Genomic DNA, 16,469 nt, shown 5'->3' with positions numbered 1-16,469 from the left:
CCAGAACTGAAGTAAACTCTGTTTAAGCTGGCGGAGAGAAAGATTAGCCTGGTTTCTGACGACCTCCATCCAGATGTCCCACCCTTTTTCACCTTGTGAAGTAGCCAGATTGAGCAGCAGCAATCAACTAGTTTCACAGAGCACACCTGTTCACGGTCGCTCTTTCTCTTTATTACAACTTGCACTTGTTACTGAACCAGATTGGTTTTAGTAACTCGGGCGAGTCGCTAAAACCAACCTGGTTGCTTTTTGGGCCAAAAGCAACCTATAAAACATTTTCCACTTTTCCCTCCCAGAATCAAACTTCATTGCTATTTTACAACCATCAAAGAACTTTAAGGTGACTCATTAATTGAATGTCCATAACATCTTTTGGATTTTCTTAATATTAAGTAAATTAGTAAGGCAATTTTGCAAGGGTCAGTACAGCTTAAATCAGTAGCAGAAATAATCAAATAAGTAAAATCAATAATCTAGCCTATCTTTCCCTAATGCTGACACTGTGAACTAAAAAAGGGAAACTTTGAGAGAGACGAACGGAGTTTGGCATCTTGAACCCCAGAACTGGCCTGATGAACGAAGTGTTGCAGCAGCAGGAGGCTCCCAGTACAGGAAGAGTACTGACTTAGAGCGGCAGGTCTCGGGCCTCAGGGTAACTTCCTCATGCGCATAGCGGTCCTCAGCTTCTTGTCTTGCAGCTCTGTAGCTCCTTTCTCTTCGTCTCACAATCTTTCTGGTCCATTGAGATGTGGATGAGCTGGTCTCACGGAAGGACCACACCAGTTCTTCATCTTTGCCTTTGTTCTTTGCCTTTGTTTTCATCTTTGTCTTTATCTTCATCTTTGCCTTAGTCTTTGGCTTTATCTTTGGGGTCTGAACCCAGCTGGTGAGAGAAGTGCAATTTGAAGCCACATGTTGCGGGGCTAACGGGTTGGTCCCCATGTGCAGAACAGTCTTCGGCTCTGTGGCCCCGGCTCTTCTTCAGCTGCAGAGTTCTTTGTCCATCTTGTTCTTGGCTCGAAGCTGCCTGAAGGATCCAACCAAAGATTCCTCTTTTGCGCCCACCTTATAAAGGGTGGGTGCACCCTTTTGGTGCATTTGCATTGGCTAGCTTTGTTGCTGTGCCTGTCTCATTGGCCGACTACTTGGACCAATGATCTCATATCCATCACCGTCTTGGAGACATTATGACCTGATGTCTGTTCTAATGTCCCAGGGTTGCTCAACAGTCCTCTTGCGTCTAACCTTCTCTTAGGAAAGTTTAAGTTCAGCAGTAAGGCCTTGGTCACCTCTGCTCTCTTATCAGTTCCTCTTTTTCCCTGACCTTTCACCTACCATCTACCTCCAACACAACATCAGTGACCTTTGATTACAGTTACACATTTTACACCATTTCAAGTTCAATGTCAAAATGACATTTATAACCTTTTAGTTTCTCTGATTTAGCATTCATTTATAATATTATAATAACCATTACTTATTAGTTACTCTTATTATAATCATAATGTGAGTTATTACAGACATTAATGGAAATCTAATTATTTGACACCATGTTACAGTTACTTCTTTCACCTGTAAGTACTTCCACAAGTGTAAGAGTAAGTGCAAATATTTTTATAATCAAACCAATATCAACCATTGGTTAAACCAATATTAATTATTGGCTTATTTCTAAGTTATTATTATTACTGTAAGTATTTTACTCTGGGTTTTATCCAATTACTCAAAATGTTTAGATTTTATTCTTTAAACCTTTAATGCTTTGAAATGAGTACTCTGAACTATTTTTATACACATGCAGGCTGGAAGCTTTCTTCCTCTTTCTTCAGGAAACCTGCTCTTCCTGTTCCATGACTCCCTTTCTGCCTGACTATGATTTTTTATGATTAAATAGAAAAAAGTAGAATGAAAGCAAAGTTTGCAGGACACAATATCAACACACACAACCAGATTAATTTTATTACTGTCTGACTCTACTGTTGGGGCTTGATGTCACCTGTCTACTCAATTTTAAAGGTAACTTTATTCATTGTTATTATTAAACTAAAATCTCCAGCATGGGGAAGTGGGATGAGCTCGACTTTTCTCAACAGGTGATAAATAGTCATTAGTATTTAAAGTTTATTGATCTGTGAGAATGTTGTCTTGCATTATTATGCCATCACTAATGTCTTACTTGAAAATAGTCTGGAAAAAAAACAATATTATCATTTATCACTATAATCGGAGACAGTTTATCGTAGCAGTTTTCTTAATGTGACAGGCCTATTTAATATGTTTTTATTGCTTTCAGGGCAGATACTTTTTATTAAAAAAAATTATGTAATCCTTAACCAGTTGATTGTGTGTGTGACTTCTTACTGGAGAAAAGAAGAGATTTTTGTAGGAGTAAATCATAACAAAATATGGTAAAGAAATCAAGTTTCTCAAAATATATATTTTTTCCATTTCATTTAATTAAATTTTCATTAATCCTTGATCGATGTTATGTTCTTAATACAATGTCCATTTGTTTGCAGCTGAGAGTGCAATAATAAAAATGAAAGCAGATTAAATTATTCAAAGTGATGATCAGAAAATGCATCCATCCATGTAGATTTTTTTTCTGAGAAATGTTGAAAGAAACTGTCCAGAGCATGTGTTTGTGTCTGGTCTGTTCATCTCCCTCAGTGATTACATGGATGCATTATTCCTTATCTGCTTTTAAATCAGTGTTACAGTTTTCCAATTTCGCCACAAACTACTGAGATGGACCTGAGTGTTTCTAATGGATGAGAAAAGAAAGCAATTTTATGTTCACGTGGCATTAATTCATTTTGTGTGCATCCTTATCAGGCCACCAGGCACAGATGTGAAACTATTTTACAAAGCTATATCGGTGCTCTTTGTCATAAAACAGAACTCAAGGCCACTGCTGTACCCAGAGGAAGTAAAACAAGATAAATGTCTCTCATTTATTGGCCTTATTAACAGTTTTTGCTTGAATTGTTTCCATTGTTTTACTAATAATTAAAAGAAGCTGACACTTTTTATTTTGCGGACTTGTTTAGAGTGGGTTAGTTAGAATAAAATGATTCAGAAATAATTTTTTTAAACACAAACCCCACAGATATGCATCTCCCAGCTGAACAAATGTGTTCCATGTAGAGTTTTACCGTTTTGATTATCGTCCCCTCAAAGATCATAATATGCTGGATTATACAGTATCTCGTAAAGATGGACAATCCACTTTTTTCTCTTCTGATATCGATGTCTGAGGTTTAATATCAGTCGATGCCAATCCGATACAGAAAATCAGGGCTGAAATTGACTTCAAACGCTTCTTTTTTAAAACACAGACATAAATGTTCTGAATTATAAATTTATGTGATAACTCTGCACCAGTACAGCTCACTGAAATAAATCTATAAATTCACAAGCTAACAGGTAAAAACATTATCAGGACTGATACAGATATTGATATCAATATCAGATCAGTGCGTCTTCATAAGAAAAGAAGAACCACAAAGAAAGGAAAGAATTTTTCTGTCCAGAATATCGTTGCTGTTTTTGTACCAGAACATCTGGACTGTGAAAACATCATATCTATTTAAGAATGAATTCATTATTTATGAAGGAGCCCTCTGATGTTTTTGATTATGTTTAGTGGTATCGTTGTAATTAATTGTAATTCTAAGCGTTATGGAGATGCTTCTTTGAGAATTGGCATTTTAATTGCATGATCTTTGTTTACTCTAAGAACACTATTAAAAAGAATAAAATAAAAAAAGGAGATTGTTTTGGTTTGATTTATACTCTGACATAATTCACAAGATTGAGAAAAATCCTAAATAAGGACCAATCTGTGGAATCACACTGATTTAAATCTATAATTGTTCAAATTATTGGTGACATATGATGAAATGTATCTGTTTTGTAGGTTTTGTCATTAATTAGTGACAATAATTGCATTTTTGTCAGCAGCTTTATACCTCACAGTCTTCTAAGTCTTGGCTAGTATTCTCTTATAAAAGATATCTTTAATCTCAACTTGATTTTCCTGGATAAATGCATGTTAATAATAGAAATAATAATGAAAACTTGCACTTATGTTTGGAAAGTAAAAAGTAAAATACTTGTATGTTTTTTACTGGACAGCAGGTTCTCCCTGGTAGTTCTAAAGTGCTTCTCTCTGTGTTACCTTAGTTAAACTGACACTGAAATTTACTGGAAATTAAATTTTTAAATCCTCTGCATATAATGTGTTTTTGCTCAGTGCTGCATGAAAAGGCAAAAATCATCATAACACGCTGCATTCAGATGTACTCTGGCATCTAATATTTACTCTTTTAAGCACTCATTCAGATGCGGTTTTGTTGTAATTAATCAAAGTTAAGTCGCTGGGGGTCACGTGATGCAGTTATCCTGAGCGGACGCTTGTCGCTGGGCTCCCACTCCTCGAGCCAATTTGGGTTATTCTTGTATCCTTATCTAAACTAACATGTTGTAGGCTTATCTTATAGCAACCCAACACCATGCCCAACCCTAAAACAGCCAAATCTTCCGCTTATAAACCAACTGAAGAGCCAACAAGGAAGAATACGCTAACTAGCATAGAAGCTATCCAGGTAGATCAGCAGCACGAGGTACTTGCTAGCGGCTCTGACACTCTAGCCGCAGATATTTCCCAATCTGTCACTGAGAAGATTTCGGCTCTGATTGATATAAAGTTTAAGGAGTTTTGCACCACTTTGGGTAACATCTCTGCTAAATTAGAAGCCAACACGGAACGCATAACGGAAGCAGAGCACCGCATCTCAGCGGTGGAGGACGACATGTCGGCGGTGGGACCCTGGCTGAAGTAGCTGGAGTCGAAAGTACGCACTCTGACGGAGAAATGTACCGATTTGGAGGGACGGAGCCGTAGGGATAATATCCTGATCTACAACCTCAAAGAAGACACGGAGGGCCGACAACCAGTCTCATTTTTTGAGAGATGGCTCCCTGCTCTTCTTGGCTTGGAGTCTAAGCGGGGCGTTATTAAGATCGACCGGGCTCATCGGACCGCCGAGACCCGACGGTGCTGTGATTGTTAAGCTTCATCACTCCAGAGATACAGTACATCCAGGATCCTGGCGGCGGCAAGGAAGCAGGCTCCGCTCACATACGAAGGCCAAACGGTCTTCATCAGACAGGATATGACCGCTGCTGTCAAGGAGAAGCGCCGTCCGTTTAACGAGGTGTGTGATCTTCTTATCAAGAAAGAGGTGAGATTCTCCATGCGATATCTGGCTGTCCTGTCTTTTACGCATGAAGGGAAAACCCGATCGTTTCGATCACCCAAGGATGCACTTGCTTTCCTGGATGAAATGAACTGAGACCATCTTATGATTTGGTTGGATACACATGCTGGACCTTTGCCTGGAGGCTGATGCTCTGCTTTTTCTTTCCTTTTCTCTTCGGTGCAGAACTCTGTTGTAAAGGTATGTGGCTAATTGTTGGACAGATGTTCCACGACTTGGATTTTTGTTTACTTCGTGCCTCACATGGGTAAATAGGATATGATTCAAAAACATGTGGGTTGCAGGGATTTATCACCAACACGTTCAAATTGTTGTGGCTCGGGGTGAGTGGGGAGGGCTTAGCTTTAGGGAGGATGTCTGGTCTTCTTTTCTCGGCGGCGACTCTTCTCGGTTTCATTGGCCCGGTTTACTGCGGTTGGCGGTCCAGAACCGCACAGAGTAAAGGGGTGCGGCGGAAGGGGGTTAGAGGGTGTGTTGGGGCCATTGTTTGGAGATGGCTGTTATTTCGTTCATGTGTTTCTTTATCTCATTATTGTTTATGCCAACGTACAATGTAAGTTACCTGTTTTTCATGTCAGAAAACTGGCGATTTTTCAATTACTTTTCATAAATCCATGGAGGTACACTGTAGTTATTATAACACTCTCACAGATTATCAAACTATCACCAACTTTACTATGAGTGATCTCAAAATAGTCTCCCTTAATGTTAAGGGAATAAATAATGTGATAAAAAGACCCTAACCCTAACCCATTCTTGGGGAAAAAAAAAAAAACACACAAAAATAGCATTGTTGTCAGAAACCCACTTAACTGACAATGAGCAACTTAAACTGAGGAGGAATTGGGTGGGCCAGGTGTTTTACTCATCACATAACTCTAAGAGTAGAGGAGCTGCCATACTAATACACCGGGGTCTTCCCTTTACTTTGGAGAAAACTATGAGCGACAATGATGGTCGATATGTTCTTATCTCAGGTTATCTTATGGAGAACACATCTTAATAGGTTGCATATATGGTCCAAATATATACGAGGCTACTTCTGTCGGACATTGCTCTGGTACACCAGTGGCACAACTGCACATTATTTAGGTGGATGCGAAGACATAAATCTTCGCATCCACCTGATGCGAAGGGAGGAAGAAGGAAGGAACGTCACAAACCAATGAGAGATTACACTTTTTTTTCTCAACCCCATCAAACGTTCTCTCGGATTGATTTCTTATCTTCCAGAATGGTATTGGACCGAGTTACAAACTGTTCAATTAGCACATGTACAATCTCCGATCACTCTCCTGTTATTTTATGTATTAGCCCCTGTGACAGCTGACCCTACTGTCACACAGACCTAAATGGTAATCGTTTTGTTTATCCTTAACATTAATTAGTGAATAGTTTAGATTTTTATTTTTAAAAATTGTTTTCATTAGTCTGACTTTTTAGTTAACTATTTGCAGTGCACACATTTAGTTAACTTTATTTGTCAGTTCTTTATATTTTTGTTAAATGCAACAAATTAATTTATTTGTTTTGAGTTACCAGTTTCCTTTGGAGCTGCTGGAGGGTCAGAAGAGCTCCAGCTAATTGAAGTCCTTATATGGCTGGCAAACCTCCTCAGCGGGTTAATCCATCTGTTTGCCAGGGGACGAGGAAATTTGGTTTTCTTCAATTTAATTTGACTATTTCTTTAATGTTTCTTTTATTTGGTAGTTTCATTCTAATTTTTGTTTAATTTAAATATTTGGTATTGTATTGATTAGTATTTGTTTAAGTTTTTGTATGTTTAATTACCCCTTGTGTGTCAGCAGTGGTTTGATCAGCCACTATTTAAGTTCCCCTCATGTCTTGTTTGTTAGGTCGGTTTTGTGCTCGAGTTCTTTGGGTTACTACCCGAGTTGTAGTTTATGTTGACCTCAGTTTTTGGGCCCAGTTCTTCATTGTTTAATTATTTTTGAACTTTTTTGTAATAAATTAAGATTATTTTTGGATTCCATTCAGCGTCTCTCTGGCTGGTTTATGCAAGAACCCTCACAGCCCCCCTTATGCTCATCCTGCTTCTCGCCACTGGAGGATGAATCCCTCTTTACTGAGCTACCTATCTTTTATTGACTACATTACAGATCAGTGGAATTTCTTTATGGATACTAATATGTCAACCCTTCGTTACTCTGGGAGACAGTTAAAGCTTTTATTAGGGGATGTGTCATTTCATATACCACAGCTCAGAAAAAAGCTGCCATCAAAGAACAATTACACTTAGAAGGAATAGTACAACAAACAGAGTTGCAATTTAAAAATACACCCTCTAGAGCACTGTCTAAAAAAATTAGAAACCGTTCGCTCAGCTTTAAATCAATTACTAACAAAACAAGCAGAATCAACCATTTTCTTTGCTAAACACAGATTATATCAGTCAGGGACAAACCGGGACGGCTACTAACAAGACTAACAAAAGGCAGAATGGAAGCAAACACAATTTCATAATTACAGGACAACAACCAGGACAAACATCATAAAACGACAGATATCAATAGGGTTAAGAGGGAATTCTATCAAAAACTGTATTCATCTGAATGCAATTCATCCGATGTTAAAATAACGGAATTCTTAAGTGGTGTGACTCTCCCTCGCCTGACAGAGGAACAACAAGAAGTCTTAGGTGCTCCAATCTCTCAGATAAAAGTCAGAGAAGCCATCGCTTCCCTTAAGGGTGGAAAAGCTCCTGGACCTGATGGTTTCTGTCCAAAATTCTATAAGAAACTAAGCCACCTGGTGGTAGGACCACTTACTGAAATGTTTGTGCACTCGTTTCGGCATGGAGGCTTGCCACCAACTCTTAACCTGGCAAACATCAACCTTATCCTCAAAAAAGATAAACCACCAGACATCTGTGTATCTCATATAGACCTATTAGTCTTATCGGGGTAGATGGTAAGCTGCTCTCTAAATTACTTGCAACGAGACTGGAGAAGCTGCTGACTTTCTTAATAAACCCAGATCAGACTGGGTTCATACAAAATCGTTTCTCCTTCACAAATATGAGGAGATTACTTAACATAATTCAGTACTCAAGCCAAACGAACTGTATAGCCTTTGCTGTATCTTTAGATGCTGAAAAGGCATTTGATAGGATTGAGTGGAAGTACTTATTTAATGTTTTGGAGAGATTCGGGATAGGGGGTGATTTTCTGAAATGGATCAAGATACTTTACAGTTCCCCATCAGCCTGTGTCATGACTAATGGTGTTCAATCTCCATCTTTTACAATACGTAGGGGAACCCGACAGGGTTGTCCTCTTTCCCCGCTTCTGTTCGCTCTTGCGCTGGAGGCCCTAGTGGTTATTAGGTCACAACAAAATGTGCATGGTGTGATGATTGGCGGTAAAATCCATAAAATAGCGTTATACGCAGATGATATTCTGTTGTTTGTAACAAAACCTGACATCTCAATACCAGCTAGCTTATCCACTATTCATGACTTTGGTTCCTTTTCGGGTTATAAAATCAATTTTGATAAATCAGAAGCAATGCCATTAGGTATTGCTACTGTCCAGGACCTACCCTCCAGCTGTTCCCTGAGATGTTCCCAACATGGCTTCACTTACCTGGGAATTAAGGTGGCCCCTAACCTGACAGAACTATGGAAGCTTAATTTCTCTCCAACAGTGAGTAAAATAAGGAGGGACTTAGAAAGATGGCATGACCCTCCCTTATCATTTATGGGGCGTATAACTTTAATTAAAATGAACATTTTCCCACGGCTTTTATATCCCCTCCAAATGTTACCACTTTGGCTATCCAAAAAAGTCACTACGGATATAGAGAGGACATTCTCCAGATTCATCTGGCCTGGCAAGAGACCACAACAGAAAATCAAAGTTTTAGTGCTTCCTGTTGACAGAGGTGGCTTGGCTTTGCCAAACATCTACTATTACAATTGGGCTTGGCATTCTCGTTATCTGTGGGAGTGGTTACAGGCTCATCTTAACTCGAACTCTTGCCTCGATTCGTGGGCCTCTCAGCCTGCTGCTTTGTGGAGCCTCACCACTGGAGATAGGAAGAGGCCATCAAGAGATATTAAAAATAATCCAGTTATTTATAACACAGTTAGAGTGTGGCAGAGAATTTGGAACCACGCAGGAGGTGGGCCCTGCTCCTCACTCCTGACACAAGAAACCAGGACTTTATCCCAGGCCTTGAGCCCAACATGTTTGACCTGTGGCATAGCAGAGGAGTGAGAGTGATCGGAGATCTGTTTACAGAGAATGTACTCATGACATTTCAACAATTGCAGTTAAAATTTGGTATTCCTAAAGAACACGTTTTTGGTTTTCTTCAAATTCGCCATTTCATTGGTTCTATGAGGCTCTTTCATTCTGGCTTGGTCACACACAATGAGATTGAGAAATTCCTTGTCGACCGGAAAAAACTTAGGCATTTTATTTCCGCTTTCTATGCAGTGCTCTACTCTCTCAACCCTGGTGGTGCCGGGGGACATTGCACGGAAATGGGAGGGAGACCTTGACACGGTTTACATTTGATGATGACTGGCAAGAAGCCATTAATGTAGTTAATTCAACCTTTATATGTAATACGCTCCGAGACACACAGTATAAAATACTACATTGTCTACATATAACACCTTGTATACTGAATAAGATGGATCGCCAGCTTTTTCCCTTATGCAACTAATGTGGAAGAGAGGTTGGAACGTACTATCATTATTTCTGGCAATGCAAATTGATTAAAAGATTCTGGGGTGCACTGTCCCTTCTCCTGCCTTCTGGCCTCATGCGCTATTTCCAAATTATGATGCCTCATGTACCTCCAAATTTTTGTAACTATTAACACAAAACCCTCAGTACATGAACTACTTCTCAGTGAAACACAGGTAAAAATGTTGTTAAAGGGTTAATAGAGGAGTTTCAGAAAGAGCAGGAGCTTCTTAAAGAGACAGAAACCCAATTTCATGGCACAAATTGATCAAGACATGTTTTTAAGTCATATTTTATGACTTATAGTTTTTATAACTGAAGGTAACGCAGTTGGTTGATTGTGCTACTAAAGGATTCTGTGTGCCTGTTAAACCTATGCTACTGTCCCTTTAGCCATCTGACAGCTGCTGTGCCATTCCAGCAGGTCTCAGCCTCTCCATTCTCAGGTTTACCTTTTAGTCTCTAATGATGATTAATGTGGACTGCACGCTTATTGGCAGCATTGTGCTATTGGCATACTGACAGCACTGTTGAGATGAATAACTATGCAAGGGTGCCGATACACTTTAGTCAGGTCCTTTTTTTGGGGGGGGGAGGAGGGGGGTATTTTTCTGTGAAATCTATTGATTCTGCATCTGTTAAACTGTGAAAAATGCATTTGTGGAAAAGGCTTGTAAACCACATCTAAATTACTCCAGGAGATGGTCCGTCGGGGGGAGATCCTGGACGACAGCATGGAGGATGAGTTCTACCTTCGCCGTCTAGACGCTGGACTGTTTGTTCTGCAGCTGCTGTGCTATATTATGGTGGAGATCAGCAGCTCAGGGGTCTCACAGGTACACACACACACACACACACACACACACACACACTATCTGGCTTTTTAAATGAGTTTTCTCACCAATCAATTATCATTAAGGCTTTCCATCATGCAGCCTGTGGAACTGGACAGCCGTCAGATTGTTTGTATGGTTGTTTTACTCAATTAGCTAACACATCTCACACCTAATCAGAGTTAACTGAACTTGTTGATGGCTACTTTTGTTTATGAAACATTTTGTATTCTTTTTTTTATTATTATTTTGATCCTGTACATTGTATGCTTTTTAAAGTAAAGTAAAAATCATTAAGTTCTTTAATTCTTCTTTATTAGACCAACAGTTGGTCTGATATTGACCAAGCCTCCGTGTTTTTATTAGTTCTATTGATCAGTTGGTGCGTGTCATTGAAGTGAAATTGAAGAAGCAGTTCTGCTCACTTTGTGTGTCAGGAGATGCAAATGACACCGATGCAGCATATTTCACACATTCAAAAAGATGGTACACATTGTTTACATATTTAGATTCTTATTTTATTTGAGTCTCAACTGCTTATAAAAGCAGCTCATCACTTAAAAAAACAACTATTCAGCTGGTTTTTAGCAATGAGTTGATGTTTATTGGTGTTTGAAAATGAGCTGTTTCAAAAGTTTCCCTATTGTTGAGTCACAACCTGTGGGCACTGCGCTGTTGCTTACCAACCCCAGCTGAGCTCCAGCTGGTTTTACTGCATTTTACAATGGAAAAGACAAATGTTTTGTGGTTGACTTATCTAGAAACCACTTGCTGAATTCTTATATCTGGTTGGTTGTGCAGGAGGTTCCTGCACAACCAACCAGATGTACCTTCTTGTACATCTGCTTTTCAAAGATGTACAGTTGTATAGTTGCACATCTGTTTTCAACCATTTTCAGGTGCAAGTGTAAACAGTGAGTTGATAGCGGGGTGGCCGGCAGTAGCTTATTTGGATTTTAAGTGACAGGAGGCCCTAAAACAGCTCAATCTGAAAGGAGCTCAAAATAAGCAGAACTGAGCAAACTGAAATCTCTTGATCTAAGAATGATTTTATGCACACAAAAAAATCATTCTTATATTGCCTAAGAAATCTAAGAATGCTTTCTTAGATTTCTAAGAAATCTAATGTTCAACACAAACATTTTATTGAACATGTTTTGTATAGCACATAGACATATCCTAATCTGTTCAAGGAACAAGATTCTGGTCCACTGGAACAATTTATAGCTGAAATGAGAACTTAAAGCATATGTAATAAAAAAGACTGACTGAATACTGAGTGTCAGCTGGATTAATATTATATAATTAACACAAAAAAGTAAGGACATTTGTGCTTGGTCATTTGTTTCCTTATTTTAACTGTGCTTTTGGAAATAAATTTCATATCATTGTAAAGATGGCTTTTGTTACTTTAAATGGTGCCACACTGGTGAGGACAATTAATTCTGGGTTCAGGATGTTGGTTGTGCCAATGAAACTCTCCCACGACATGTTGAACATGTTGGTGTAAATATGCTGAAATTTTCATATTAATTTAAATTTTGTCATATCATTTGTGATATGGAATTGCCCAGATTCTATTATGATTTTTATAGCCTATGATCATTTTTACCAATGGATATCGAAATTGTTTTTCAATGCATGTTGGACAGGAAATTAATGGAGAACTAAAGCATGTAAACAAAATGCAGGAAGTCAGGGTCACTTTATTTACATTTATAAAAATTAAATAACCAGTATTACTATATTACCAGTATTGCATGTCAATACTTTAATGTTTTGATATGGCTTCTGAAGATTTCCAGTGAGGGAGATGCTAATGTCTCACCAGATGTTGAATGTGGGAGCGTTGGCAACACTAGCTTTTATGCTAACAGCTAGTCAGTGAAGGCACTAAATAATACATAGACAGACCTGGAAGTTACTGTTCATTTTTTCTGTGCCAAGCAAGCTGCAGAGGCTAAAGCAGCTTAACTCAGAAAACAGATACATTTTTTAAAAAAGTCCTTAACAATAATTTTCTTTCTTCTAGCTGCAGCAGCGGGTTCATCAGATTCTTAATATAAGAGGAGGCTCGGTCAAAGTAGTGCGGCACATCATGAGGGGTGAGTACAGCTCAGTGTCTGCTAGCCAGTCCTGGAATGTTTTTCACAGTGTCTGTCTTTTACTAATTCAGTGTTTCAGTTCTGTTTCATTCTGTTTTCTAAAGTCACTCAAACACATAGAGATGCTTCCAATGCAGTGTTTTTCTCAGTGATGATCATGCTGCCTCTGAAGGAGATTCCTCACACCTTCACCCCTGTAAGAATTCCCTCCTTTAGCATTAAATTATGTAAAATTATGGTGTCATGGAAGTTTCTGCATGTTTACTGAAAAGCCGCAGAACAATGTTAGACTATTTCCTTTCTTTGCACCGACACCAATGATATAATTGCTTCATTTTAGGGCTGCAGCTACCAATTACTTTAGTAAGCAACTACTCTGATGATTAAATTGAATAATTGATTGATCAAATAGTTGATTAATCAAGAAATGTATTTGATTAATCCATTACTTGATTAACCAATTACTTGGTCATTAATCAAATAAGTGATTGTCAAATGAACATTCTGCAGATATACAAGTAAAATGAAAACAAACACATAATTCAAGTCATTTATAAGAACATTTAATGCCTAAAATCCAGTAAAAACATTTCTTTAATGAACATTTGATCATTTGTAGCAAAGGATGAATTTTTAACATGATGTGAAAAGCTCTGAAGCTTTTCTGCTGCTTGACTTAACATCAATACTGTGTAGAGCTGATCTGTTGACTACCATTTTCGGTTAACTGAGAAGTAATTGGACCATAAAAGGTAAAATAATTTGAACCAGCCAAAACACATCAGGTTCTGGTTTGGACGGATTTATGGACAAAAAAGTTGTTGTTTTTTTATCTTAAGTCCAAAATGTTTATAATGTTGGTACGATTTTTACTTATTTCAGCTGGGAATGTGGTGTTCTTTCAGGAAATTGACTTTTTTTGAGCCTCTATACTCTAGTTAATGGTTACTACATTTGTTGATGATAATCTCAATAATCAAATAATCGTGATTAATCTGATTAGATGTTTCAGCCCTAAAATCCATGCCATACTTTTTAAAGAATGAAAATACGTTTCCATGGTGCTGTATACATTTTTCTGCTCTCCAATGTTCATAGTAGCCATGCAGTACACATCTTGTGTGTGTATAGAGACCTCACAGATGGAATGTATCACTGAGGCAGATCTGAAGTGCCTACAGTATATAAGATACAGATGGAAAAATAAAGATGTAATGCTAGTAAACACAGTGAAATACATCCAGGCAGGAGCGCTTATTGGTTTTTATCCACATTGCCGGCATTCAGATGATAAAACTCCACACTCAGACACTTCCTGGCATGTATATTTGCACTGCAGTGTAATCACAGCCTCTGTGTGAGAGCGAAACAGACTGCATTCTGCTTTAAGAGTCCCTGTCCTGCCATATTTGGTTTGTGTTTGCGTTTGAAGAGATGCAGTAGCAGGTGTGTTGTTTTTGTCCCTACGCGACATCCATCCTTCCTGTTTAATCGCTGGGTACAGCTTGAGGACGACACTCCGCTCACACACACCCTCCGGCCTTTGCGGCGTGTAAACGCAGTAGATGGAGTCATCCGTCACACTCGCCAGCGAGCGTGGCGCCTCTCCAGTCCTCAGAGTGCCGCTGTGTTTGTGCACACACACAGAAAACCTGTTGTTGCTTCAGTGTTCATCTGCATATTTGCACACACTTGTGCCTGGCTTGTCCACACAATGTTTTCACTTGGGTGTATAAATGGGTTTCATTGTATTAATTACATATTTATGTTTCCACTCCTGACCTTTTTTCAGTGTAGGTATTTCATTCAGATGGCGTTTACTATTGAAACGAGGGTTCGGCCCAATATCAAGAAATTATGACGTCATTCTCATCTCTCCGATATCATAAAGAATATCGCTGATGACATGTTCGGTTGTGCAGGTATTTTATTTTAAATCAAGTGCTGCCACTTCTGCAGACTTCAAGTGGTATAATTGGAGAAAACAAATTTCTGCCTAGAAGTAATTTTAAAATTCCCTCATGTCAGAAAACAACTCAGTCATAATTTTAATAACAGTTCAAAATATTTAGAGATGCACCCATCAGATATCAATATCTGTATCTGTGCTATTGAAAAAAGTTCTAGATCTGATATTGTTGACAATGTGCCCGATCCATAAGGACAGATGTATTAGTCTAATTCTATGCTTTGTTCTCTGAGCAACGTCATGCTTTATTTATTTTACATTATATTTAGAATTCCTAATTGCTGTTTTTGAACCATTTGAAAGATTTGTTGTAGTTTATTTTTACGAATGTAGTCAACCTATTGTTTTTGTCAGTTTCTTTATTATTTATTTTCCATTGCCTGTTTTACTCCTAAGCACACTGACTGATCAAATTAAAGTTGTTTTTACATGTTAGCTTGTGAAGCTACTGGTTTATTTCAATGTACTGTACTGGAGCAGAGTATCAAGTACGATTGTAATTCAGTACATATTTGTGTGTCTTGAAACACACTTAAAAAGGAACATTTTAAGTCAGTTCAGCTGTTTTTCTTTATCAGATTCAGTACTAAACCTTAGATATCGGTATCAGAGGTGAGAAAGGCGAATCTGTCTGTGCTTCTATACCAGCTGAGAACCAGAGCATGTGATCGTTTGAATATATTTCTGCTCTTCCGGCCCGCAGTGAGTCCTCAGCCTTTCCAGAAGGCCAACGTGTGCAGACTTTTCCCGTTTCAAGTGACCTACCTGGTCAACTTGAAATTGCAGGAAAAGGTTAAGCACATGCAGAGTGTTCCACTAACCGAGCTGTTTTGACCCTTAATGGCTTCAGCTCACCAAATTTAAAGCTGCACCGCAGGAAGAAGACTGCTCAGCTCCAGGTGATGGCGTGAAACCCCTCTGTGGTGTTTTATATAATCTGAGACTCGATTTCACTGAGTTTCTTTTTCTGAGGATGAGAATAACATCCTGTGGGCTTTAATGGCACAAACTTAGCAGATTGAAGGCTAACTGTTGCAATGTAACAGTTGATCTCACACATCACTTATGCTGAAGTTCAGAGTCTGAGCTGAGGTTTTGACAGGAAGGTGACAGAAACATGTTGCATGTGATTCTTTTCACCCTGCAAAGCTTCACAGTTTCTTACGACTGAGTTGCTTTAAGTTCTTCCTTTCTTTATATCAGTCTTTTTTTTAACGTCATTGTTCAGAGATGGTGACCAGGGTTTAAGATTTTGGCTCGAGTTACAAAATCTTCAGACTTAGTTTTCATTGTAAAGTGGTGTGATAAGTAGAATTGAGTCCAGCTATTGCAACTTCCCAAACTACTTTTTTTTCTCCAGATATTTTAGATAATCTTTGGAAAAATTTTCCAGTAGGAGGATTTTCTTGAAATAACTTGGAGATACAATCCACAGAAAAATAACAGTGACTAGGCCGGAGATCACTGTATAATAGAGGTGTGCCGATCGATCGGTCACCGATCATAATCGGGCCAATTTCCGTGAAAAAGTACGTGATCGGCGATCATTGGCTCTTGTTGCCGAT

The 16,469-nt window shown here is 38.6% G+C and overlaps 1 protein-coding gene across 1 annotated transcript in view; it reads left to right on the top strand.

Moving 5' to 3' along the window:
• Window positions 1-16,469, top strand: part of ctnnbl1 (catenin, beta like 1) — a 92,353-nt gene that overhangs the window by 63,699 nt on the left and 12,185 nt on the right. The window contains exons 14-15 of the mRNA XM_007577922.2: window positions 10,696-10,833; window positions 12,863-12,935. Coding sequence (XP_007577984.1) covers window positions 10,696-10,833; window positions 12,863-12,935 — 211 coding nt within the window. The remainder of the gene's footprint in view (window positions 1-10,695; window positions 10,834-12,862; window positions 12,936-16,469) is intronic.

This window comes from Poecilia formosa, unplaced genomic scaffold, assembly GCF_000485575.1.
Source record: "Poecilia formosa unplaced genomic scaffold, Poecilia_formosa-5.1.2 Scaffold460, whole genome shotgun sequence".
In the NCBI taxonomy this organism is placed as follows: Eukaryota; Metazoa; Chordata; class Actinopteri; order Cyprinodontiformes; family Poeciliidae; genus Poecilia; species Poecilia formosa.
Note: the sequence above shows the minus strand (reverse complement) of the source record. Positions and strands in the feature narration are given on the sequence as shown.